At 41.9% G+C, this 26,892-nt stretch overlaps 2 protein-coding genes across 4 annotated transcripts in view; one reads left to right on the top strand and one right to left on the bottom strand.

Annotated features, from left to right (window-relative positions):
- Positions 1–18,078, bottom strand: LOC124002674 (ellis-van Creveld syndrome protein). Its single transcript, XM_046310294.1, has 20 exons — positions 17,651–18,078; positions 17,273–17,386; positions 16,804–16,890; positions 16,208–16,431; positions 15,955–16,039; positions 15,588–15,686; positions 15,329–15,466; positions 14,866–15,027; positions 14,264–14,480; positions 8,701–8,849; positions 8,366–8,464; positions 8,060–8,272; positions 6,350–6,459; positions 5,882–6,095; positions 5,305–5,520; positions 4,786–4,921; positions 4,410–4,512; positions 3,914–4,040; positions 3,358–3,448; positions 1–1,301 (listed from the first exon to the last, which is right to left on the bottom strand). The coding sequence occupies exons 1-20, from the start codon at positions 17,834–17,836 to the stop codon at positions 1,201–1,203; spliced, it is 2,871 nt and encodes a 956-aa protein (XP_046166250.1). The 5' UTR covers positions 17,837–18,078; the 3' UTR covers positions 1–1,200.
- Positions 17,845–26,892, top strand: part of LOC124002673 (limbin-like) — a 26,221-nt gene continuing 17,173 nt past the window's right edge. For all 3 annotated transcript variants that reach the window (XM_046310292.1, XM_046310293.1, XM_046310290.1), the window contains exons 1-13: positions 17,845–18,677; positions 18,800–18,869; positions 19,215–19,405; positions 19,539–19,595; positions 19,729–19,915; positions 20,247–20,347; positions 20,499–20,564; positions 20,794–20,928; positions 21,279–21,418; positions 23,821–24,145; positions 24,482–24,721; positions 25,163–25,338; positions 25,512–25,671. In XM_046310292.1, the coding sequence (XP_046166248.1) occupies positions 18,414–18,677; positions 18,800–18,869; positions 19,215–19,405; positions 19,539–19,595; positions 19,729–19,915; positions 20,247–20,347; positions 20,499–20,564; positions 20,794–20,928; positions 21,279–21,418; positions 23,821–24,145; positions 24,482–24,721; positions 25,163–25,338; positions 25,512–25,671 (2,112 nt within the window). In that variant the 5' untranslated portion in view covers positions 17,845–18,413. The remainder of the gene's footprint in view (positions 18,678–18,799; positions 18,870–19,214; positions 19,406–19,538; positions 19,596–19,728; positions 19,916–20,246; positions 20,348–20,498; positions 20,565–20,793; positions 20,929–21,278; positions 21,419–23,820; positions 24,146–24,481; positions 24,722–25,162; positions 25,339–25,511; positions 25,672–26,892) is intronic.

Raw genomic sequence — 26,892 nt, 5'->3', positions numbered from 1 at the left:
TGTTAGTCATTGTCTCTGATTGGGAACCATATTTGGGTAGCTTGTTTTGTGTTGGGGTTGGTGGGTGATTGTTTCCTGTCTTTGTGTTCTCTGCACCAGATAGGACTGTTTCGGTTTTGCCACATTTGTAGTTTTTTAGTGTGTTCATGCGTTGAGTCGCTGTCATTAAATAACCATGGACACTTCTCACGCTGAGCTTTGGTCCTCTCCTTCCCAGGAAGAAAGCCGTTACAAACTGTCTACAATGTCTGGGAAATTGTGCTCTAGAAACTGACAGTAGTGTGTCCACTTTTGGTTAACTTACCCAAACGATGTAACTATAAAAGGCTTATTGGATTTTCTCCGTCTGGGTACATTTGAAATTAAACTGCCCGAAAATGTGTTTCATTTTTTTCTTCCCAGTATGAGAGGAGTTGCTGAATGTATTGAATAAACCTTTTTCCATAAAGCCTAGGGTATCCAACAAACTATGTATCATTGCGTGATTAATGTGATGTAGTGAAGTAATTGAAATACGTTGCATGAGAAAATATATAAACTCAGCAAAAAAAGAAACGTCCCTTTATCAGGACCCTGTCTTTCAAAGATAGTTCGTAAAAATCCAAATAACTTCACAGATATTCATTGTAAAGGGTTTAAACACTGTTTCCCATGCTTGTTCAATGAACCATAAACAATTCATTAACATTTTCCTGTGGAACGTTCGATAAGACACTAACAGCTTACAGACAGTAGGCAATTAAGGTCACAGTTATGAAAACTTAGGACACTAAAGAGCCCTTTCTACTGACTCTGAAAAACACCAAAGAAAGGTGCCCAGGGAACCCTGCACATCTGTGTGAACGTGCCTTAGACATGCTGCAATCAACTGGCAAATCCTTTTCAATCTTTGTCATATGAAGATAAATTATAGATAAAACGAATCTGTGATCATTGGCCATTTGACATGGACTTTACACAACAAGTTGGAAATCTCAATTCCACAATGAGGGGTTTGGAAGTAATCGGTGGCTAACTGCAAGCGTTGCAAAGCAATCACTAGCCTGCTTTCAGTGGACATAAAGAGGATTAAAAAGGGTTAAATTACATGTGAAAACAGCCCAAAATGCCCAGTACAACCCCCCCCCCCCCCCCGTCAGGCGTAATAAACATAGTTGTGTTCCAATTGTCTACCCTAATCCTAAAGTTGCACACTCCCTGTCATGAAAATAAAAGTGTTGGATTGGTGAGCAGAGTTTCATGCTCCCGCCTCTCTCGCCTCTTCCACAATGTTGGATTCAATGTTGGACTCTCCTCCTCCCCTGTAAAAATGTGACATTGATGATGCAATTCATGTTCACAAACACTCTTATTTGAAAACTATGGTAGGACATTCATAATCATAAAATAAACAAGAAAACTGTGTGATAGCTTCTATTTTCAGTAGCAAATATAATGGGCTGTATACCAAGTATGCGTCCGAAATGGTACTACTGCACGACTTTGGCTCTGGTCTAAAAGAATGCATTATACTGGGAAAAGGGTGTCATTTCAACGCCCTGTTCACTAGTAGAGGTCGACCGATTAATCGGAATGGCCGATTAATTAGGGCCGATTTCCAGTTTTCATAACAATCGTAAATCTGTATTTTTGGACACCAATTATTTTTTTACACCTTTATTTAATCTTTATTTAACTCGGCAAGTCAGTTAAGAACACATTCTTATTTTCAATGACTGCCTAGGAATGGTGGGTTAACTGCCTCGTTCAGAGGCAGAACGACAGATTTTTACCTTGTCAGCACGGGGGATTCAATCTTGCAACCTTACAGTTAACTTGTCCAACGCTCTAACCACCTGCCTCTCATTGCACTCCACGAGGAGACTGCCTGTTATGCGAATGCAGTAAGCCAAAGTAAGTTGCTAGCTAGCATTAAACTTATCTTATAAAAAACAATCAATCAATCATAATCACTAGTTAACTACACATGGTTGATGATATTACTAGTTTATCTAGCATGTCCTGCGTTGCATATAATCGATGCGGTGTGTATCGTTGCTTCAATGTGTACCTAACCATAAACATCAATGCCTTTCTTAAAATCAATACACAGAAGTATATATTTTTTAAAAATTGCATATTTAGCTAAAAGAAATCCAGGTTAGCAGGCAATATTAACCAGGTGAAATTGTGTCACTTCTCTTGCGTTCATTGCACGCAGAGTTAGTGTATATGCAACAGTTTGGGCTGCCTAATTTGCCAGAATTTTACGTAATTATGACATAACATTGAAGTTTGTGCAATGTAACAGGAATATTTAGACTTATGGATGCCACCCGTTAGATAAAATACGGAACGGTTCCGTATTTCACTGAAAATTTCACTGAAAGAATAAACGTCTTGTTTTCGAGATGATAGTTTCCGGATTCGACGATAGTTTCCGGATTCAACATGTTATCATGTCATAACTAAGTCTATGATTTGATACAGCAGTCGACTGAGCGATGGTAGGCACCAGCAGGCTCGTAAGCATTCATTCAAACAGCACTTTCATGCTTTTGCCAGCAGCTGTTTATGACTTCGAGCCTATCAACTCCCGAGATTAGGCTCATGTAACCGATGTGAAATGGCTAGCTAGTTAGCGGGGTGCGCATTAATAGCATTTCAAACGTCACTCGCTCTGAGACTTGGAGTGGTTGTTCCCCTTGCTCTGCAAGGGCTGTGGCATTTGTGGAGCGATGGGTAACGCTGCTTCGAGGGTGGCTGTTGTCATTGTGTTCCTGGTTCGAGCCCAGGTAGGAGCGAGGAGAGTGACGGAAGCTATACTGTTACACTGGCAATACTAAAGTGCCTATAAGAACATCCAATAGTCAAAGGTTAATGAAATACAAATGGTATAGAGATAAATAGTCCTATAATAACTACAACCTAAAACTTCTTACCTGGGAATATTGAAGACTCATGTTAAGAGGAACCACCAGCTTTCATATGTTCTCGTGTTCTGAGCAACGAACTTAAACGTTAGCTTTCTGACATGGCACATATTGCACTTTTACTTTCTTCTCCAACACTTTGTTTTTGCATTATTTAAACCAAATTGAACATGTTTCATGATTTATTTGAGGCTAAATTGATTTTATTGATATATTATATTAAGTTAAAATAAGTGTTCATTCAGTATTGTTGTAATTGTCATTATTACAAATAAATAAAAAAGAATTGGCCGATTAATCGGTAGCGGGTTTTTTGTGGATCCCCCAATAATCGGTATCAGTATCGGCGTTGAAAAATAATAATCGGTCGACCTCTAGTCACTAGTACTATTACTACTAATACTGCTAGTGTGCCATTTCAGATACATCCCTTGAAAATCCTTACCTATGATGTCATCCTCAGTGTTGAGCTCTTTGTCGGGTAATGGGATCCGAGCTAAGGCAGATAGTTTAGCTATGAAGGCCTCTTCTGCCTCCTGATGGAACAAACACAGAAATACAATATACAAAATTAATACAAATGTATTTTTTATTTAATAAAATATTTATTAAAACAATCTTTAATATATAAATCATGAACAACAGGCATTATCCATGAATTTACTTATATTAGCTGAACAAACTATGTAGTGATATTTACACATAAGACTGAAGAAATGTTTGCCAACTCTCCCACGGATTCATGGAAGTTAAAACTAAACTATTTTCTGCTTTCACATCATCATGATAATTTTATTTTACTAGGCAAGCCAGCTAAGAATAAATTCTTATTTTCAACGGCAGCTTATGAACAGTTGGTTAACTGCCTGTTCAGGGGCAGAACGACAGGTTTGTACCTTGTCAGCTCAGGGATTTGAACTTGCAACCTTCCGGTTACTAACCACTAGGCTACCCTGCCCTGATGAACCATTGTGAATTAGCATTTACAAGGTGGCTGTTACCTGTAACTGTCCTTTGATTCGCTCCATGGTTTGTTCCTGGGCTAACTTCCTTCTCCTCAGAGTTTCACATGCGACCTCCTGCTCCAAGTCATACTGTTCCAACATCCTCTTCTTCTGCAGTTCAACCCTATTAGCATGGTGGGTAGTGTACAATGAAAAAGAGTGAGCTCTTCTCTGTATAATACCGTTACAATATTAGACATGGGGTCATATAGTATTTGTTTTCTTTCATACTTCAGCTGCACTTGATTGAGCCTGCCTGGCACAAAAGAACCAATGAAATAGTCAGAAAAGTACAAAACCCATCCATCTGACACTCCAGGCAGGCTCAATCAAACGCTCAATTTGAACCCAGGTTTGTACATACATAATTTGCTTTAGACAACTTTATGCCGTGTTCAGTAGTTGCCATGCCAAGTCATAGGAGAGAACGACAGGGAATCAAATGTATAGTATAAATAACCGTCAACTAGTTAGTAGAGAAAGTAAACAGTACCTCTGATGAAACTCAGTGGACATGGGCTTCCTCCCCCAGTTGGCCAGCTCCTTTAGCATGTCCTTGTTCATCTGAGAGCTGCTCTCTCGTCGTTCACACTCCTCTGGGGAGGGGACAGACACAACACCACAGTGATAGTTATATTACTAACTTTGGCCCCCAATTCAATCAATTGAAGGTTTGTGCAAAAAAACAATACACCAATCAATTGCAACATTGCACATAAACAGCCCACGATTCTGCCAGTAGAACCGAAATACTTTCTAGTGTAGTTTTTCAGTGAACAGATTGTAAGGTACCTCACACATTCATAGTATCTGTAGTTTTACTATAGAATTAGCACCAACGGACCACAATCACCACCTGTTCATCTCACCTCTGGCCTTGTTAGGGTGTTGCTGCTGAAGGCCCTTGGTGATGTCCTGGATCTGAGAGTAGTAGCTGGTGACCAGAGCACTGAGGGAATCCCGGGTCACGTACACACTCTCTGACGCTACCTCCGTCAACTGGCTCTACCATACCCAAATAAATACCAATTAGAATAGATAGAAAATAGATAAAAAAGGAGGGGGGGGGGCTATTTAAAAATCATACATAGGCCTAGGTCAGTGGATGCTGGTGAGGGGAGGATGGCTCATAATAGTGGCTGGAATAGAGTCAATGGAATGGTATCAAACGTGGTTTTCATGGGGTTGACACCATTCCATGGACTCCGTTCCAGACTTTACTATGAGCCGTCCTCCCCTCAGCCGCCTCCACTGGCATAGATCCACTATAATTTATACTTGGTTTTTGTCATAATCTAAAATTATCACATTAGCCCTAGTTTTCCCATGTCTGTCTTAGGGGGAAAGGCCTAGAGGTTGTTTATGAATGAGGCCAGTCGCTTCATTACCTTCCTGCCGTGGTCAGGCTGGGGCCTAGTGGGAGGGGCCTGGTCCATCTGCTGCCAGAGGCTCTGGCTGAGGGCGTGGCCCACCAGCTGCTGGGCGTTGGCCTGCAGGAGCTCCGCTCCCGTCTCTAGCTCTGACAGGAACTCCTGCTGGAAGCTGTGGCCAATCAGCAGTGTCTCCGGGCCCAGGTGCCTCTCGGCAACACTGGCACTGGATTCCTGTGGGCAGTCCAAGACACAGAGGGAGGTGATTGACAGACCACAGTGACAAGGTGACATATTGATAGTCTAAAAAAGAGCCATAGATGGAGCAAGAAGGACAGGTAGGGGTTTCTATATACTGTATTCCTTTTAAAGTAGTTTCTCTTCATTTCTAGGGGGAATCACAAGTGTGTACTTTTTTGGTTCTAGCTCTGTACAAACACTTGATTCAACTAATCAAGGGTTTGGTGATTTGTTGATCAGTTGAATCAGGCATGTTTCTACTGGGCCGTAACAAATGTCAAAACAAGCCTCATTTTCTCACTTTGTAGATTGTATAATAACATGTAATGTAATGTTAGTGAATGTGTGACTGAACCTGCTGCTGGGCTTTGGGGAGCGTTGGTCTGACTGTGGTCTGGGTGTGGTCCTCTAGAGCCAGCAGGGCCCTGAAGTCACTCTGAGACAGCACCTTGAGCTTGGACAACCTCATCTCCTTCAAGACCCTCAGACAGAAGTGTCTGGCCACAAAGTGCCTCTGCACCGCCACCAGCAGGAGGTGCTGTTTCTTCTCAATCAACATCCCCACATGGCTGGGATAGAATAGGGATTGGTTGTTGGTTGAGTCAAATGTGTTAGTTCTGGGCTGGAACAAAAGCCTGCACATCCTATTTTTACAGTATCAGGCATGATAAGCACTGTGCCACTTTAAACCATGCTTTTGCTTGTCAGATGTGCTTGAGTGTATAAAATGTTTCCGATTTAAAATCAAATAGATTTCAGATCATATATGAAATACTGTATTTTTTAAATGTATTTCCATCTGCCAGAGGTCCCCCTGCTTCACCTGTTAAGCATGTAGCTCTGTCTGACCACCATGCCTCTAAGGATCTTCAGCTGCTGTTCACCTAGGTGTCTGAGGCAGGCCAGCACCAGGGCCGCTTCCACACACCATACCTAGAGCAGGACAAACATACAGAAACACAGTATTAAAAATGGGTGTAGTCATTAGCAAAACATTTCAAAACGGAAAGCAAAAACAATCGGTTGTAATCGGTTGTCCAACACTCTAACCACCTGCCTCATTGCACTCCACGAGGAGCCTGCCTGTTACGTGAATGCAGTAAGCCAAAGTAAGTTGCTAGCTAGCATTACATTTATCTTATAAAAAACAATCAATCAATCATAATCACTAGTTAACTACACATGGTTGATGATATTCCTAGTTTATCTAGCGTGTCCTGCGTTGCATACAATCGATGCGGTGCGTATTCGCAAAAAAGGACTGTCCTTGCTCCAATGTGTACCTAACCATAAACATCAATGCCTTTCTTAAAATCAATACACAGAAGTATATATTTTTAAACTTGCATATTTAGCTAAAAGAAATCCAGGTTAGCAGGCAATATTAACCAGGTGAAATTGTGTCACTTGGCTTGGGTTCATTGCATGCAGTTAGGGTATATGCAACAGTTTGGGCCACCTAATTTGCCAGAATCTTACGTAATTATGACATAACATTGAAGGTTGTGCAATGTAACAGGAATATTTAGACTTATGGATGCCACCCGTTAGATAAAATACGGAACGGTTCCGTATTTCACTGAAAGAATAAATGTCTTGTTTTCGAGATGATAATTTTCGGATTCGACCATATTAATGACCTAAGGCTCGTATTTCTGTGTGTTTTTATGTTATAATTAAGTATATGATTTGATAGAGCAGTCTGACTGAGCGATGGTAGGCACCAGCAGGCTCGTAAGCATTCATTCAAACAGCACTTTCGTGCGTTTTGCCAGCAGCTCTTTGCTGTGCTTCAAGCATTGCGCTGTTTATGACTTCAAGCCCATCAACACCCGAGATTAGGCTGGTGTAACCGATGTGAAATGGCTAGCTAGTTAGCGGGGTGTGTGCTAATAGTGTTTCAAACGTCACTCGATCTGAGACTTGGAGTAGTTATTCCCCTTGCTCTGCATGGGTAACGCTGCTTTGAGGGTGGCTATTGTCGATGTGTTCCTGGTTCGAGCCCAGGTAGGGGCGAGGAGAGGGACGGAAGCTATACTGTTACAATGGCAATACTAAAGTGCCTATAAGCTCATCCAATAGTCAAAGGTATATGAAATACAAAATGGTATAGAGAGAAATAGTCCTATAATTCCTATAATAACTACAAACTAAAACTTCTTACCTTTGAATATTGGAGACTCATGTTAAAAGGAACCACCAGCTTCCATATGTTCTCATGTTCTGAGCAAGGAACTTAAATGTTAGCTTTCTTATATGGCACATATTGCACTTTTACTTTCTTCTCCAACACTTTGTTTTTGAATTATTTAAACCAAATTGAACATGTTTCATTATTTATTTGAGGCTAAATTGATTTTATTGATGTATTATATTAAGTTAAAATAAGTGTTCATTCAGTATTGTTGTAATTGTCATTAGTACAAATAAATAAATAAAAATCGGCCGATTAATCGGTACCGGGGTGTTGGGGTCCTCCAATAATCGGTATCGGTGTTGAAAAATCATAATCGGTCAACCTCTAATACAGTACCTGTCCATCTCGCTCCAATTGAGCCTGTACACCCTCCAGTTGCCGTTTGGTATTGGACTCTGCCTGCTGCAGCAGTGCAACCAGGTCACCATCTAGATCCAGCCATAGCCTCTGGCCTTGGTTTGTGGACAACTGGGGCTGAGCAGGGAGAGCAGATAGGAAGATGTCTTTGGCCAGCTCTCCCAGCTTCTTGGACCAGGTGGCATGATGCCTCTGGAGACACAAAAGCATGGGTTATTTTCTATTAGAAAATAAGTTGAATTAGCACTGCACAGATTTTGGTGAAATGCCATAATTACAACCTACCCTCCAAAGATCACACACTGCCTCTGCCACTCTCCCATCCTGCTGCAGCTCCAAGTCACTGCTCTGCTTCCTCTGCTTCAGAAGCAGCTCCTGATACACCTGGAGAAGAGAATTGAACTGCTAAACCGGAGCATACAGTTATAAGGAGCAATTAACAATGTAATGTAATGGGACTGGAAAACCATAATACACAGAGTTTGTACTTATCCAAATTCGATTTTATAGTGAAGTGAGTGAATAGAGAAGTAGTTTAGCAGTACCGCTACTACTACTATTGTTATGGCACTGGACACACGACAGGGAACGAATGAGCCTACTAAAAGAGAGATACTTACCTTCACAAATTCCTGTAGGTCGCTGTGCGTCTGTGCAGAATCCAGTACACGGCTTCTCTCCTTTGCGTGAGTCCTCAGGAGTTTATTTTTCTTGGAGTCGATCTTCTTGCACTTTTCATACACAATCTCATTGGTCTTTATCCTGCATTCTGTATAAAAAATGTAATTACATGTAGTTTTGATTTATTGACATCATTATATGTAAATTACAATGTTACTACACTAAGTTGCTGATTTGGCACAGAATTTGACCAGTTTTCTTTTAACACAATTCACTTAATTCTTCTGTGTGTCATTCCGCATTTAGAGTTGAGTATTAAACTACATTACTACAAAATGTACTTATATCAAAATTAAAGGTCGACCGATTAATCGGAATGGCCGATTAATTAGGGCTGATTTCAAGTTTTCATAACAATTGGAAATCGGTATTTTTGGACACCGATTTTGACTATTTTTTTTTTACACCTTTATTTAATCTTTATTTAACTCGGCAAGTCAGTTAAGAACACATTCTTATTTTAATGACGGCCTAGGAACGGTGGGTTAACTGCCTCGTTCAGGGGCAGAACGACAGATTTTCACCTTGTCAGCTCGGGGGATCCAATCTTGCAACCTTACAGTTAACTAGTCCAACGCAATAACGACCATTGCACTCCACAGGGAGACTGACTGCCTGTTACACGAATGCAGTAAGCCAAGGTAAGTTGCTAGCTAGCATTAAACTTAGCTTATAAAAAACTGTCAATCAATCATAATCACTAGTTAACTACACGTGGTTGATGATATTACTAGATATTATCTAGCGTGTCCTGCTTTGCGTATAATCTGACTGAGGCTGGTGTAACCGATGTGAAATGGCTGACTAGTTAGCGCGAGCTAGTAGCGTTTCAAACGTCACTCGCTCTGAGCCTTGGAGTGGTTGTTTCCCTTGCTCTGCATGGGTAACGCTGCTTTGAGGGTTGCTGTTGTCGTTGTGTTCCTGGTTCGAGCCCAGAGAGGAGTGAGGAGAGGGACAGAAGCTATACTGTTACACTGGCAATACTAAAGTGCCTATAAGAACATCCAATAGTCAAAGGTTAATGAAATACAAATGGTATATAGGGAAATAGTCCTATAATTCCTATAATAACTACAACCTAAAACTTCATACCTGGGAATATTTAAGACTCATGTTAAAAGGAACCACCAGCTTTCATATGTTCTCATGTTCTGAGCAAGGAACTTAAACGTTAGCTTTCTGACATTGCACATATTGCACTTTTATTTTCTTCTCCAACACTTTTGTTTTTGCATTATTTAAACCAAATTGAACATGTTTGATTATTTATTTGAGGCTAAATTGATTTTATTGATGTATTATATTAAGTTAAAATAAGTGTTCATTTAGTATTGTTGTAATTGTCATTATTACAAATACACTTTTTTTATTTTTAATAATCCGATTAATCGGTATCGGCTTTTCTTTTTTGGTCCTCCGATAATCGGTATCGGCGTTGAAAAATCATAGTTGGTCGACCTCTAATCAAAATGGTATAACTATACAATTTAATTTATTGTCACCACAGTGTGGTTCGCATTAGTTATAACAGTGCACTCAATGAATAATCAATATTCATTTGCTTGATTTACTCTTTTTGGTAATGGAGAAAGGGCACTGAACATTTTAAGAAGCCAGTTAATTTAAGATGAGGAACTAGGCCACATAATACTGAAACATTACCACCATATTCCTCAGGGAGGAAGTTCAGCAGGGTACTAGATAATTACACAACTTCCCAGTGGGCACAACTGGTTACAAAGACGTCATTATGACGTCATGTGCCAAATTGTGCCCTCGGGGTACTCATTTCACATAAAATAGAATGTTAATCTAGGTTCGTAAATTCACCCTGGCAATCTACTCCGGTATCAGAGCACTCTGATTTGAGAGTGCCAGAGCGGGGAATAATTCATGAATTTATGAAAGACCTAGCACCAGTGGCCTGTGTCAGTAAACATTGGGTAAAAAATTAAATGTAATTGTTGCCAGTACAGTACCCAGTAGATAACATGAAAACAGTATAACCATCTCTGCTAGTAAAATGGTCAGAGTGAGGTGTTCTCTCATTTGTGTCTGAAAGTAGCTTGAAAGTAGCTAGAAAACAACATTAGCCAGTTAGCTTGACTGTTGTGGTAAGGTCAAAACGCATTGATCAACCCTTCTCTTGAATGATCTTCATTTAAGAATGTCAAAGAGCGCACTCTGAGACACCGGGGGCAATTTAAGAACGAACTCCTAATGTCTATGATTTGACCTGATACTGAATTCAGTGAGGTCACTTTTGAACACAAACCAGAGTCTTCGTTTCGGCAGTTGGCTATTTGCACGCGGCAGCAATAATGTGTGTCAGGCCAATGACGTGGTCTCTGACACAAAATGTTAGAGGCTCTAGTATTTGCCGCAGAGACAACATTTTGCTATTTTAAAGCAAACTTCCTGCAATTCTACACATTATGCCATGGGGCTGAGAGAAAATGTGCTGAGGGTAGGTAGCAACACATCTGCCACGCTGATCCTCAAGACTGGAGCCCCTCAGGGGTGTTTGCTCAGTCCCCTCCTGTACTCCCTGTTCACCCACGACTGCATGGCCAGGCACGACTCCAACACCATCATTAAGTTTGCAGAAGACACAACAGTGGTAGGCCTGATCACCGACAACGACGAGACAGCCTAGACTAAGGAGATGATTGTGGACTACAGGAAAGGAGGACTGAGCACGCCCCATTTTATCAACAGGGCTGCTGTGGAGCAGGTTGAGAGCTTCAAGTTCCTTAGTGTTCACATCACCAACAAACTGGAATGGTCCAACACACCAAGACAGTCAAAGCCTATTCCCCCTCAGGAAACTAAAAAGATTTGGCATGGGTCCTCAGATCCTCAAAAGGTTCTACAGCTGCAACATCGAGAGCATCCTGACTGGTTGCATCACTGCCTGCTCAGCCTCTGACCGCAAGGCACTACAGAGGGTAGTGCGTACGGCCCAGTACATCAGCAGCTGCCTGCCATCCAGGACCTCTACACCAGGTGGTGTCAGAGGAAGGCCCTAAAAATTGTCAAAGACCCCAGCCACAGACTGTTCTCTCTACTACCGCATGGCAAGTGGTACCGGAGTGCTAAGTGTAGGACAAGAAGGCTTCTCAACAGTTTTTACCTCCAAGCCACTCCTGAACAGGTAATCAAATGGCTACCTGGAATATTTGCATTGTGTGCCCCCCCAACCCCTATTTTATGCTGCTGCTACTCTGTTTATCATATGTGCATAGTCACTTTAACTATACATTCATGTACATACTAGCTCAATTGGTCAGACCAACCAGTGCCCCTGCACATTGGCTAACCGGGCTATCGGCATTGTGTCCCGCCACCCACCACCCGCCAACCCCTCTTTTACGCTGCTGCTAATCTCTATTTATCATATATGCATAGTCACTTTAACCACATCTACATGTACATACTACCTCAATCAGCCCGACTAACCGGTGCCTGTATATAGCCTTGCTACTGTTATAGCCTCGCTGCTGTATATAGCCTCGCTACTGTTTTATCACTGTCTTTTTTACTGTTGTTTTTATTTCTTTACTTACCTATTGTTCACCTAATACCTTTTTTGCACTGTTGGTTAGAACCTGTAAGTAAGCATTTCACTGTTAGCTCTACACCTGTAGTATTCGGTGCACGTGACAAATAAACGTTGATTTTATTTGATTTTTACAATGGCTTATGTCGTGTTCTTATGCTATTTGGGTGACTCAAACATTATAACAAAATCAATGGGGGCCCCATTCCATGACATATTTGGAATTTTAGATTCTCTCTGACTGTCTAGTTTTTATTTTGGTGGTTGTTAGTTCTCAAAGATGATCTTATTTAAAAAATATATAACTCCGTTATCTTTCCTACGTACTTTATATCTGGTTTTAGTAATTTAACCTGTTTGGGATAGGGGGCAGCACTTTCACGTTTGGATGAAAAGCGTGCCCAGAGTAAACTGCCTGCTACTCAGTCCCAGTTGCTAGTATATGCATATTATTAGTATATTTGGATAGAAAATACTCTGTAGTTTCTAAACCTGTTTTAATGATGTATGTGTGTATAACAGAACTCATATGGCAGGTGAAAACCTGAGAAAAATCCAACCAGGAAGTGGGAAATCTGAGGTGGGTCAAATTGCACTTCCTCAGGCTTCCACTAGATGTCAACAGTCTTTAGAAACTTGCTTGATGCTTCTACTGTAAAGGAGGGGCTCATAAGGGCTCTTTGAGTCAGTGGTCTGGCAGAGTGCCACAAGCTCGTGACGCTCGTTCACGTGAGAGGTAGCTCGCGTTCCATTGCTTTTCTACAGACAAAGGAATTCTCCGGTTGAAACATTATTGAATATTTATGTTAAAAACATAAAGATTGATTCTATACATCGTTTGACATGTTTCTATGGACTGTAACAGAAATGTTTGACTTTTCGTCTGGACCTAGTACTCACGCCTCATGAAGATGGATTACTGGGCTGAACGCGCTAACAACAAGGAGGAATTTGGACATAAAGTTAATAATTTATCGAACAAATAAAACATTTATTGTGGAACTGGGATTCCCGGGAGTGCATTCTGATGAAGATCATCAAAGGTAAGTGAATATTTATAATGCTATTTCTGACTAATGTTGACTCCACAACATGGCGGATATTTCTTTGGCTGGTTTGGTCTCTCAGATTATTGCATGGTGTGCTATTTCCGTAAAGTTTTTAAAAAATCTGACACAGCGGTTGCATTAAGGAGAAGTTTATCTTTAATTCTGTGAATAACACTTGTATCTTTTTATCAATGTTTATTATGAGTATTTCTGGAAATTGATGTGGCTCTCTGCAAAATCACTGGATGTTTGGGAAGCAAAACATTACTGAACGTAACGCGCCAATGTAAACCGAGATTTTTTTATATAAATATGCACTTTATCGAACAAAACATACATGTATTGTGTAACATGATGTCCTACAAGTGTCATCTGTTGAAGATCATCACAGTTTAGTGATTAATTTTATCTTTATTTCTGCTTTTTGTGACTCCTCTCTTTGGCTGGAAATATGGCTGTGTGTTTTTGCAACTTGGCTCTGACTTGGCTGTAAAGCCTTTTTGAAATTGGACACTATGGGTAGATTAACAAGAAGTGTATCTTTCATTTGGTGTATTGCACTTGTTAATGTGTGAAAGTTACATATTTCAAAAAAATATTTTTGAATTTCGCTGCCTTTTCAGCGGAATGTTGTCGAGGGGTGCCGCTAGCGAAACCCATAGCCGTAAGAATGAAGTGTATACTGAAAAAGTTTCACCACCCCAAAAAGCAATTCACTTTTTTTTATTTAGTGGCGGCAACGATTTATGAATATAGGGGAACACTACTTATAGATGAATCTAAGAATGTAGGTGGTGTGTGTGTGTGTGTGTGTGTATGTGCATGTGTGTGTGCATGCGTCTGTGTAAGTCCATGCTCGTGCATGCATGCACGTTTGTCTGCAACATGACTCACCTTCGCTGCAGTGCTGCAGCCCCTCGGTCAGGGCAGTCTGCAGCTCGACCAGGGTCTTCTCCATGGTGGCGAATGTCAGGTGGCCGTCACTGGTCAGCTGCTCCAGGCCTCGGGCCACCAGGTCCTGTCTGAAGGACACCTCCTGCTGGAGCAGGGCTGGCTTGGCCTGCAGCACACCCCTCAGCTCCTCCCACCACAGAAGCTTCTCCTGGGTCCTCTGGGAGAGAACCAGGGGAAAGAGAGAGATGGATGCAGGCCCTCATCAATAAATAGACCCTATCGGCCATGAAGATTAGATAGGTGTAAGAAGAAAGACAATAATTCCTTCCTGTAATTTCTTTATGTGTTACATTTTTATGTCTTTTCTATGTTGTAAGTAGAAAAAAATAAAAAAATATAGGAAGGAATTATTGTCATACTTCTTACACCTATCGAATCTTCACGTGTAATGCATCCATGTAGAACAGCGGCCATGCATGGAACCTCATTAAAGGTACAAAGGTTTGGGTGCAAATGGAGAAGTTCTGAAAAAGCCTTATTTGTATGTAAAAAATAACTTCTTTGTCCTGTATCCTTAAATGTTTCTTGTTCTTATATCTCACCTTCATGTCTGCCGCCTGAGTCTCAGTTAGCTGGTTTTCGACCAATAGGAGACATTGGATAAGGGTGTGGATGACATCCTGGGCCTCATCTCTGGGGAGAACACTGGACCTGCCCAGGAGGCTTTGGCAGAAGGCCTCCACCTGTTTGCTAAAGCCCTTGGTCTGTGGAGATACTTCAAGTTTGTCCACAAACATCCAAGTTTTTAAAGAAAATTTTTCCCCATAAACATCGAAGATTTTTTTCCATCAAACTGGCAATTGCATTGTCGGGGAAATCATGTTACTTTGCTAGAGCAGACAATATGGTTCAATGTTGGCGGTTCAATTTGTATAATGTGAATTACACACTATGTGGTTCAAATGTTTGGTCGTGCTTTTTGATCTAGTCGACTTGGTTACCATTTGAAGCGCGTACCATTTGAAACGCGTACCATTTGAAGCGCGTACCATTTGAAGCGCGTACCATTTGAAGCGCGTGCTCCAGTAGATCTTTCTGAGTTCTTTCAATCTCCTCCAGGGTACAAGGATCTGAAATTAGATCTTTGTTTCTCTCACAGGAAAACAGGCTGGCTGACAGTTCTTTCTTTAATAAACCCAGTTCCTACAAAGAGATGAGAAAATCAATAAAGATCAGAATCCTTACTTGAGAATTTAAAAGCAGGTTTGTGGGAAATCATGATACGCATGCACACCTCATGCTAGGATTTGGGTTAAGATTGTACCTTTTCTTGCAGGAGAAGAACACTGGTGAAAAAAGCGGAATCCTTTTTATCCTTGGGAAAACGACCGCTGAGTATAATTCTGAGAATTTGGAGGAAGAGCTACAACAAGGAAATGGGAGAGGTAAGGGAGATATATTCTTGAGATTTGGACCCACCAATATGTTACACAACATTTAAGCAAACTAGTACCGTTGTCATATTATCAATGGAAATGTTCTTAAAAGCAAACATACAGCATATAAAGTCTTGATATTGCAGTATGAGGAGATAATAGGCCATATAAGTGCATTCATAATGCATTAATTGGCTCACGGAATGTGCTACCCAATTGTTTGCTACTGTGTGGTGAAAGAAAGCGGTCACCCACCACACATTTCTCTTCCAGGACCTGTGAACAGTGTATCTGCACGTCCTGCAGAGCCAGACAATACAGGCTGATCCTGCCCTCAAAACTACAGTGGTAACAGAATTACATTAGAAACACAGCTTGCATCTACAGTACAAAACAGCAAAGGGAGACTCAGCAATATGACATCCTCATACACAGACAAATAATAGTAGTGTTCCATGGTGAAGCAAGCACTTTAACGAACTGAAATATCTGTTCCTCATCATCTCACCCTGTTTGAGAGAGCGTGTGGGGGTAGAGGGCCACCCTGGTGAAGCTCTCGTTCTGCAGACTCTTGGGGACCAGTGAGGAGGAGATGAACTGGCTGCTGTCGTCGTTGTCCTGGTCCTGGCTCAGTGAATCCCCGCTACAGCCCGACGAGGACTCTCCATTGGGGAGGACAGGCAGCTTGGAGTGCTCGTGCAGTGAGGGGTTGGAGGCTCCATCCGCTAAGGGCTGACGTTGTGATGTGACGTTAAAGGGCCAGTTCACCTCAAAGTCAAAGTTTGCCAGATGTTTCAGCAGAATATGTAGTGGACATTTTTTTTTACCACACTCCTGGATGCTCCTCACCTCCGTTTCATCAACAAAACAAACACAATAACAAAGTCTTTGGTGCCAGTGGCACTGTTACGCCTAATGCAGATTAGATCTTTAAAGGGGTAGTTCAGCCATAGACTGCTTTTATTAAAGGGTACAGACCAAATATGTTTTTGTGCTGAACTATCAGAATAAAGGCAAAGTTACATTGCATTTTGTGTTCCAATTTGGATAGATTTGGTTACATGTGGTATGAAGGCTGTAATATAAACAGATAGATGATCTTACTCTGTATTTCTGGTTGATGGGGTACACCACCTTTGCCCGTGATGCAAAAGCAGCCACATCACTGTTCACGGGTGGCTGCTTCTTTTCCTGGTAAAGGAATAAACAAAGTGAATTGTTAGGGAAAATGTTAATGAAGTCAGGTGAATGTTAATGAAGTCAGGTGAATGTTAATGAAAGCCAAATCAGCTTTTCTTTACACATACTGTACACTCTTAGAAAAAAAGCTGCTATCTAGAACCGAAAAGAGTTCTTTGGCTGTCCCCCATAGGATAACCCTTTTTGGTTCCAGGTAGAACCGTTTTCCCAGAGGGTTCTACATGGAACCCAAAATAGTTTGAACTGGAACCAAAAGGGGTTATACTTGGGAACAGCTGAAGAGTGTACCTACCTTGCAATATATCTATCACACTAAGGCACTTTTATGGTGCTCAAATATTCTATATCTATAACTAAAATACAATATATTTACTTTTTCATTGGTAGTGGCACTTTGGACACCCTTCTTGCTGTTGCTGACACAGTCACTGTGGTTGTTCTCCCTATCCCGGTCGTCTCCCTCAAACAGTCTTCTGGCATCATAGCCCTGGTGGAAAGGAATGGAAGACAGTATCATTTTGAATTGGGTTTATTCAAAAGGACTATACACCTCAGTTATTAAACAGTTATAAATCGTGTTAATGGTATCCTGACGCTTGCCAAATAGTGAGCTGATGACTGCAGAGTTATTGATTATTGCTGTTATTATTGCCAATGAGGTCATGCAGGAGGCTAAACTATTTGCCTATCCAAACAACAAGTTATAACACTAACTAATACAAGCCTATAATAAACACCTTTACAAACTTACTTGTCGAGTTAGAAGCATAGGCTTCAGGCAAAAGACATACAGAACCGCTGCAGCTATGATTCCTGAAAAAAACCCACATACAGTGGCCACGGTCAATAATCCTGTAAATATGTGCAGAGATTCTGCAAAGTGAACCAAGACGTCATTTGAGCAATCGGGATGCCTAATCGTTCCGTGGTCGTTCATTTTGGATAATTCCCGGGTGCAAAGGAAGAAAATAGACGGAAAATGCGCATTTCTTCTACGCCTGAAAGAAAGAATCGGGACAACAACTCAAACTGGTCATGGACAAAGACCGTAAACTCTTAAGCTACCGAAAACAACCGTGAAAATGACTTAAAAAATAAAACGCGTGGTGGAAAAGTAATAACTTGAGGTATGACACCGTAACTAACAAAACACTTTTTTGTAGCGGTCAGATTCGATGTTTCACAGACGGACTATTCAACCAATCATTGAACAGATTGGATGTAACGCAAGGCATTTAGGGGTGGAGCTTGTCATTTTCTTCATAGTTTTGGGAAAATCTTCGAGGAAGTTTGGATGACCCATTTCCATGACCTATATTTTCACAGTCGACAAAAATCTGTTTCGCCCGTTATTCTTGTTTGTTTCTTTTGCATGACATGTTTTTAAGACATATTGTAACACAATTTCGTGTTATCAGAGAACAATGACAATGTTTCCTTTGTCTAATAGAGTAACAAGAGGATGCAAAATGTAACGGATTTCGGGAAAGTAGTGAAAGTTTTAGAACAAACGAATGCTTCAGGTACATTTCCTCGTGGAAGTAGTCACTGTATGCACTATTTTCTTCTGTTTTCAACAAGAGTATAGGCCTGTATTTTGGAGACGTCTACAGCACCGCCCATTTCATTCGTATGGGTTCAATAATGTAAACCATCATGAGAATCCATGCCATTCCGCTATCATGGGGGACAGCAACCATGTACATCCCGCGTTCTGTTATATCTCTGTACGATCATGGGGAACTCGACATAACTCATTTGGAAATGGTCGACCTAGAGTGAGTCCAATTCCCTTATTTCTGTGCCTGTCCTATTTCAAGGGCTGTACATCTATATCTGTCTGTCTGCTATGCAGTTGTTGGAACAGGTTTTGCTTTTCCCTATGTTTCACATTCAACAGGACTCTCTTAGACCATTTCAGCATGACCCTGGTGGAAAATCAGCAGAGCTGAGCTCGAAGATGATGGATGGTTTGTTATTTTATGTGTTCTGCAACATTTATTATCATCCCTAGGGTAACGATAAGGGTATAATGTCAAAAGAGACTTGGTCTTCTCAACTGAAAGTAGCCTATGACAGTAATTCCACCAGTTAACTGTTAAATCTTCTCAAACCCACTGTGTCATTTGGTATTTTTTGTATTTTATTAGCTGTTGCAAAAGCAGCAGCTACTCCTCCTGGGGTCCACACAAAACATAAAACACGACATAATATAGAACATTAATAGACAAGAACAGCTCCAGGACATAACTACATACTGAACTATGTGTACTGTTACTGTACACTATTGTATGTTAAATAATGTTACTTCACAGGACAAACAGGGCCATGTGGGCCCATGGCTTTCTGTGCTGAAGAGGGTCCTCTTCGTTCTGTGGCCCCAGCCGGCCCCGGGGGCCAGTCCCTCTACACCTCCTTAAGCCACCTGGCCAACATCATGCAGCATAAGGCCCGGAGCCGCAGGAGCAGTCTCACCAGATACATCACTGGTCACACTCTGCCTCAGGTAAGTACACAAACAGAGACATAGTCCAGGAGTTGTGGTCAAAAGCCATAATGGAACATAAAGGGACAAGTTTCCCATCCATGCTTTTGTGAAACAGAAAAACTTGTTGTGTTTACTTTGTACTTTCTTTCAGATTCAAAGTGCTGCACAGCCATCAGCATTTGGACTCAAATTTCAGAAATGTGCCCAGGTAAGTAATGTAGACTCTGTAGAGGACGGTCTTGCTTTGCTCGTTACTGTTCGGCTAGGCTCGGGAAATATAGAATTGTATGTACAAAGTGCCCTCATATACCATGTGTTCTCTACGATCCTTTGGGACACAGGTGGAGGCAGGTACCGAGTTCCCCCATCTGACGTTCTTCCTGCTCATCAACAACACTGGGCCTCCAGGGGACAGCAACCTTTCCCAGCTGGCCATCAGGGACTCCGTCTCTGGGATAGCAGCCCTGCAGAGTGGGGGGATGGTGGTGGAGAAAGGCTTCCAGACCTTCACCATCGACTCACTGCCAGGTACACAAGAGTCATGAGAAATCGGTTTCATCAGTCTGTCAATCAGTCAGATCACCAGGGTTGTGTTCAGTATGCACAAAATGAGAAAATAGCCTACATTTGAAACGGGGAGATACTACCTGAGCTTGTGTAATAAGAAGCACTGATTTTCAGTTTGTTTTGCTACAGTGTACCTCACTGAACATGACCCAGGCTCCATGCTACAGAAGGCTGTGCCACCTGAACCTATCCAATTGGAGTTACGAAGATTGTTAAAATGATTGTATTAGCTTTTTACTCCATATTTCCAACCGTAGTTAATATCGTTGTTGTTTTGGTTGTGTTTCTGCAGCAGGATCTCAGTACGTTGTGACGTACACTGCCCTCATCAAGGGTCACAAGAGTGAAATTCTGGACCTGCCTGCCTTCCTTACCTTCTCCAATGCTTCACTGGTACTGCAATCACCTCATGACATATTATAGAACATTAATAGACATGTTGTCCCTTTTTCTCTTGCTCTGATTATATTGCCAAAGCAGCAACACTTTACATTGCTGTACATAGGTGCTATTCCAGGGTAATTTATACTGTCATTCTCTACAGAATGACGTCAATATGTTTGGTCCAATGGTGGCTAATTTGACACTGAGGCTTAACTCCACGAACAAGGTAACCTTGAAGCCTTCGTTTCTTACTTCTTCGTTTATCAATGTGATGTCGGTTGATAGTCGTGCTCAACGTAATGCTGCGTTTACTATGCTAAACCTTACATACAACCTTACTTACGTACATTTCATCATAGTAATCAGATTACAGCATTGTCCGTGCCCCTGATAGTAATTTCTTTCTCTTTATCAAATATTGATGAATATGACCTACTCTCTCTATACACTTTCAGATTTACCCCAATCACTATGTCCATTTTGCTGGGTTTATTGGTGGATTCTTTCTGTCCTTGTTGCTGCTTTCCCTGGGATTTCTGGCCATGAACCTAATATGTGCCCGAGCGAGGAAAAACTCCTTAGAGCGAAGGGTAAGACGTTGTTACTGTAACCTCACCTCTATTAGCTTACCTGAGTTCCAGATCTGGTTGTGATGTCCTGCCAACTCCATTGCTGTGTGACAATGACAGCAATGAAGTTGGCAAGACAGCACAAACAGGTCTGTGTGCTTGTTAGCCACCCAGCCGTGGCAAAAATTAAAACAATGACACCAAGACAACGTCAACAAGTTGACTCTCTATTGTATTTTATTTTTGAACTATTGTTTGAAAGATATTTCTCCCATTTGTTCGTTGACTCTGATTGTTTTGATTCTATTTGAAAGCAATCCACAGTAAAGGGATGGTTACTGTTTCTCTTTGTATGTCTGTCATTTCTAAAGAAAAAGCGAGGCGCTTCAGACCCTGAGTATGCGGTATGCAACATGAGTGAGACGGCCAAAGAAGAGGCAGCGTTCGAGGACAAGATGGTGGACATCATGGTGCTGGAAGACCCTCAGAACATGTATCAAGCTCTGGAGAAGTGAGTATGGAAATGCCAAAGGATATAAGGCTTTATTACTTGTCGTTATGGTTTATGATGTCTTGTGCTCTAGGAGTAGGAACTGTGCTTCAAAGATGCTACCGAGTTACAGTTCATATAATGAAATCAGTCAATTGAACTAAATCAATCAAATTTCAATCAAATGTATTTATAAAGCCCTTCTTACATCAGCTGATGTCACAAAGTGCTGGACTGAAACCCAGCCTAAACCCTCAAACAGCAAGCAATGCAGGTGTAGAAGCATGGTGGCTAGGAAAAACTCCCTAGAAAGACCAGAACCTAGGAAGAAACCTAGAGAGGAACCAGGCTATGAGGGGTGGCCGGTCCTCTTCTGGCTGTGCCGGGTGGAGATTATAACAGAACATGGCCCAGATGTTCAAATGTTCACAGGTGACCGTGTCAGCGTGCACTGCGACCGGCCCACCACAGGAGTCGCTAGAGCGAGATGGGATAAAGACATCCCTGACAGCCAAACCCTCCCCTAACCCGGAAGACCCTTGACCAATTGTGCACTGCCCCATGGGTCTTCCGGTTGCGACAGAGCCTGGACTCAAACCCAGAATCTCTAGTGGCACAGCTAGCAATGCCGTGTCTTAGACCACTGTGCCACTCGGGAGGCACCGTAGTGTATGTCTGCCCATACCATAACTCCACATCAGCAAACCACTTGCCCACGCAACGCCATACATGCTCTCTGCCATCTGCACTAAACAGTTGAAACCAGGATTCATCCATGAAGACCAGACATATCCAGTGTGTCAGTGGCCATCGAAGGAGAGTGTTTGCCAACTGACGTTGATTACAACGCCGAGCACACAGATCAAATTTATTTATATAGCCCTTCATACATCAGCTGATATCTCAAAGTGCTGTACAGAAACCCAGCCTAAAACCCCAAACAGCGCAGGCGTAGAAGCACGGAGGCTAGGAAAAACTCATTTAAAAATATAGAACTCTGTTATCTTTTATACATACTTTATATCTGGTTTTAGTCATTTAGGTTTATACTGAAAATGACTTACCATCCCTGAAAGGATTATTTTTTAGTAGTGCTCACGTTTTAATAATGGTGGCCCGCCACTGCTAAATGAATATTGGGTTAACACTGACATTATACCTGTCTGCATTAAACTTGTACTGCAGTGGGCTAAATATGGGTTACACAGAGTGTTTCTTTGTACAAATCAACTTTGAAACAAAAGTATACACCTAACATATTGTTATAGTCTTAAAAAAAAGAAGACACCTGTACCATGTCAGATATAGAGTAGAAATGTACTCAATTTTGAGTTTGCATCCCAATATTACGCTTTACATACATCACATAGTACTGAATTTTAACAAAACAGTTTGACATAGAAACACCGAATTTTCAACAACAACAAAAAATATATGTTTGTTAATTCTGAAAATATGAAGATTTCTTTTCATAATGTTCCACACATGAGGCCACTAGAGGGCTGTTTGGTCATTTGACTGCCGGAAACTACATGTTGATGAACGATAAAGTATAAAGTCAGACAAAGCTTTATAATATACAGTACCAGTCAAAAGTTTGGACACACCTACTCATTCAAGGGTTTTTCTTTATTTTGACTATTTTCTACCAGAGTTACCTCTGCTGCAGAGGATAAGTTACCAGCCTCAGAAATTGCAGCCCAAATAAATACCTCACAGAGTTCAAGTATCAACTGTTCAGAGAAGACTGCATGAATCAGGCCTTCATGGTCGAATTGCTGCAAAGAAACCACTACTAAAGGACATCAGTAAGAAGAAGAGACTTGCTTGGCCAAGAAACACGAGCAATGAACATTAGACCGGTAGAAATCTGTCCTTTGGTCTGATGAGTCCAAATTTGATATTGTTGGTTCCAACCGCTATGTCTTTGTGAGACGCCGGGTAGGTGAACGGATGATCATCAGGACAATGACCTAAAACACACCTCCAGGCTGTGTAAGTTATATTTGACCAAGTAGGAGAGTGATGGAGGGCTGCATCAGATGACGTGGACCCCACAATCACCCAACCTCAACCCAATTGAGATGGTTTGGGGTGAGTTGGACCGCAGACTGAAGGAAAAGCAGCCAACAAGTGCTTCGCATATGTGGGAACTCCTTCAAGACTGTTGGAAAAGCATTCTTCATGAAGCTGGTTAAGAGAATGACAAAATTGTGCAGAGCTGTCATCAAGTCAAAGGATGGCTGCTTTGAATATTCTAAAATATAAAATATATTTTGATTTGTTTAACACTTTTTTTGTCTTCACTACTTTTCTATAATGTAGAAAATAGTTGAAAAAAATATATATATAAAAAAATAAACCTTGAATGAGTAGGTGTGTCCAAACTTTTGACTGGTACTGTATGTCTGACATCCTCACAGCCTGGAGATGTCCAGCCTGCTGCGAGCCACTTCCAGCCTGGAGAGCAGTCGGGTCCAGATGTACAAAGATGTGATCGCAGCCCTGCTGGCCGCGCTGCGCTCCCAGAACCACATGTCCCAGCAGGCCGAGCAGCGGCTACTGAGCGTGCTCCATGGCCAGTTGATGGGCATGGAGGGCAAGCTGAAGGAGGAGCACTTGGCACGCATGGCAACCCTGGCGGCCCAGTGCAACCTGGAGACCCGGGAGCAGATGGAGGCGGAGCATCGCAGAGAGGCCCAGGAGAAGGCCCGGGCAGAGGTGCTGTTTCAGCACTCTGACGAACAGGTACTGTAGTGGCTATTATCAATCAAAAACCATTGGCGGAGGTAGAGAGCAATGTGACTTGTGCATAAATAATTAGTTAAACATGCCAGAAATGGCTCCTATGGGCACAGATGGAGAAGCAACTCCAGCCCTGTGCTTAAATACCTGATTTAGCTAATTACGGTCAAGACTATGGTTAGGTGATTATTTGAAGCAGGTGTATTAGTGGTGGGCTGCAGCAAAAGCCTGCATACCCAGTAGCTCTCCCATGGCACTGGATAGACTAAATCAAGTGCACTTCAAGTATTTCACACTTATATTTAACACAGGTCTGGTTGATTTTGGTTGATTCTCCAGGAGCTCCACCAATGCAGTGTCCTCCTGGAGAAGCTCCACAAGCTGAACCAGAGTCACCTCCAGCGCACCCTGCTGGTGAGACACGAGGAGGCCTCAGCCAAGGTCCAAAGGCAGATAGTGGAGTGGAGAAGAGTGGAGCTGCACAAGATCTTCTCAGAGGAGCTGGAGGAAGCCACCAGGATGTGCGAGCTGGAGAAGACCCAGGCCAGGAGTCTCCTGCATGACTACTTTTCCTATCAGGTGAGCTAGTGAAGATGGTCCCGTTCAGTAGGAACAGATGGGAGGAAACACTTTGAAACAGCCAATGTAAATGTTCAGGTAGGAGCTACTTCAGCAATAGTTTTCAGCAATGTTTCGCTGTATGTATCACTGAAAGTTGTTTTGGACTAAATGGGAAAGTCAAGGGGAAATACTGTGCTCTCAACTAATCTCTTCACATATCTTGTCTCATCTATCTCATCTCATTTCTTCTCATCTCTTACCATCTCTTCTCATCTTATCTAATTGACATTCACATTTTAGTCATTTAGCAGATGCTCTTATCCAGAGAGACTTACAGTTAGTGCATTCATGTTGAGATAGCTAGGTGAGACAACCACATATCATGTCTCATCGCATGTCTTCTCAGTTCATCTTATCTCATCTCATTTTATTTGATCTCATCACATCTCATCTCTCTAGAATCAACTGGAGGAGGTGCTGGATGTGGTCCTGGCTAACCAACGTTGCATGCTGGGAGAGCGCCACGCCCAGAGGAGGTTCCTGGTGCACAGCCTCCACAGCCTGAAGGGCCTCATCTCCGAGACCTTCTCCAGGACCTCCAGCCAGATAGAGAACTGCTTCAGCCAGCATAGGAGGTTTGTGCTATGACTCTCTACATGTGTTATACTGTATGTCAGGTTTTATAGCACATGTTGTCTTCTACCTACTTGTCCTTAAGCCATTGTAGACTACTAAGCGTGCGGGAAACTTGTATAACGTAGATGTAGCCTACATTCCTAAAAATGCAACCTTGCCTGTATTCCAACAGGGGGAGCGATGTGTCTGAAGAGCAGTTGGAGCTGCTGCTAGACAAGGCTCAGAAGGAGCTGGTGCTGGTGAGGCAGGGCCTGGATGAGGCTCTGAACCAGGAGAGGAGGGCCATGCACTGTGGCCTGGTCAAGAAGAGGAGGGACCTCATCTCTGATATGGTGAGATGATTTACAGTGTGTTGTTTAAGTCAAACTTCACAGTGTTGCTCTCAGGCAATACATTTGCATATCTTAATTAGATAAATAATGAATTAGCACTTATTTGAGAAATACTCCCAAATAAGATAATATTTTTTCAAGAAAATATCTCAATCAATTCACAACTCCTGTGCATTTACTCATTTACTAATAACATAAAGCTGTGAATTATTCTGGGTAATGGAGAAACCACAAATATTACAAATACATACTGTGTCTTGACTTTTTCCACATTTTGTTACGTTACAGCCTTATTCTGAAATGGAGAAGAAAAAAAAATCCTCAGCAATCTACACACAATAACCCATAATGACAAAGCGAAAAAAGGTTTTTAGAAATACTGAAATATCTTACTAACATATCAACATTTTTAGAAAAACTGAAATATTTACATAAGTATTCAAACCCTTTGCTATAAGATACGAAATTGAGCTCAGGTGCATCCTGTTTCCATTGATTATCCGTGAGATGTTTCTACAACTTGATTTGAGTCCACCTGTGGTAAATACAATTGATTGGACATGATTTGGAAAGGCACACACCTGTCTATATAAGGTCCCACAGTTGACAGTGCATGTCAGATCAAAAACCAAGCCATGTGGTCAAAGGAATTGTCCATAGAGCTCCGAGATAGGATTGTGTCGAGGCACATATCTGGGGAAGGGTACCAGAAAATGTCTGCAGCATTGAAGATCCCCAAGAACATAGTGGCCTCCATTATTCTTAAATGAAAGAAGTTTGGAACCACCAAGACTCTTCTTAGAGCTGGCCGCTTGGCCAAACTGAGCAATCGGGGGAGAAGGGCCTTGGTCAGAGTGGTGAACAGGGACCCCATGGTGGAGATGGGAGAACCTTCCAGAAGGACAACCGTCTCTGCATCACCCCACCAATCAAACCAGACGGAAGCCACTCCTCAGTAAAAGGCACATGACAGCCCACGTGGAGTTTGCCAAAAGGCACCTAAAGGACTCAGACCATGAGAAACAAGATTCTCTTGTCTGATCAAACCAAGATTTAACTTTTTGGCCTGAATGCCAAGTGTCACATCTGGAGGTGCTTCTACAAGTAAAGGATCTGAATACTTATGTAAATACTCACCGTACTTGTGATCATTTTGACCCCACGGGGTGAGATCTTGCGTGGAGCCCCAGATCGAGGGAGATTATCGGTGGTCTTGTATGT

Source organism: Oncorhynchus gorbuscha, linkage group LG18 (assembly GCF_021184085.1).
Source record: "Oncorhynchus gorbuscha isolate QuinsamMale2020 ecotype Even-year linkage group LG18, OgorEven_v1.0, whole genome shotgun sequence".
Lineage (NCBI taxonomy): Eukaryota > Metazoa > Chordata > Actinopteri > Salmoniformes > Salmonidae > Oncorhynchus > Oncorhynchus gorbuscha.
Note: the sequence above shows the minus strand (reverse complement) of the source record. Positions and strands in the feature narration are given on the sequence as shown.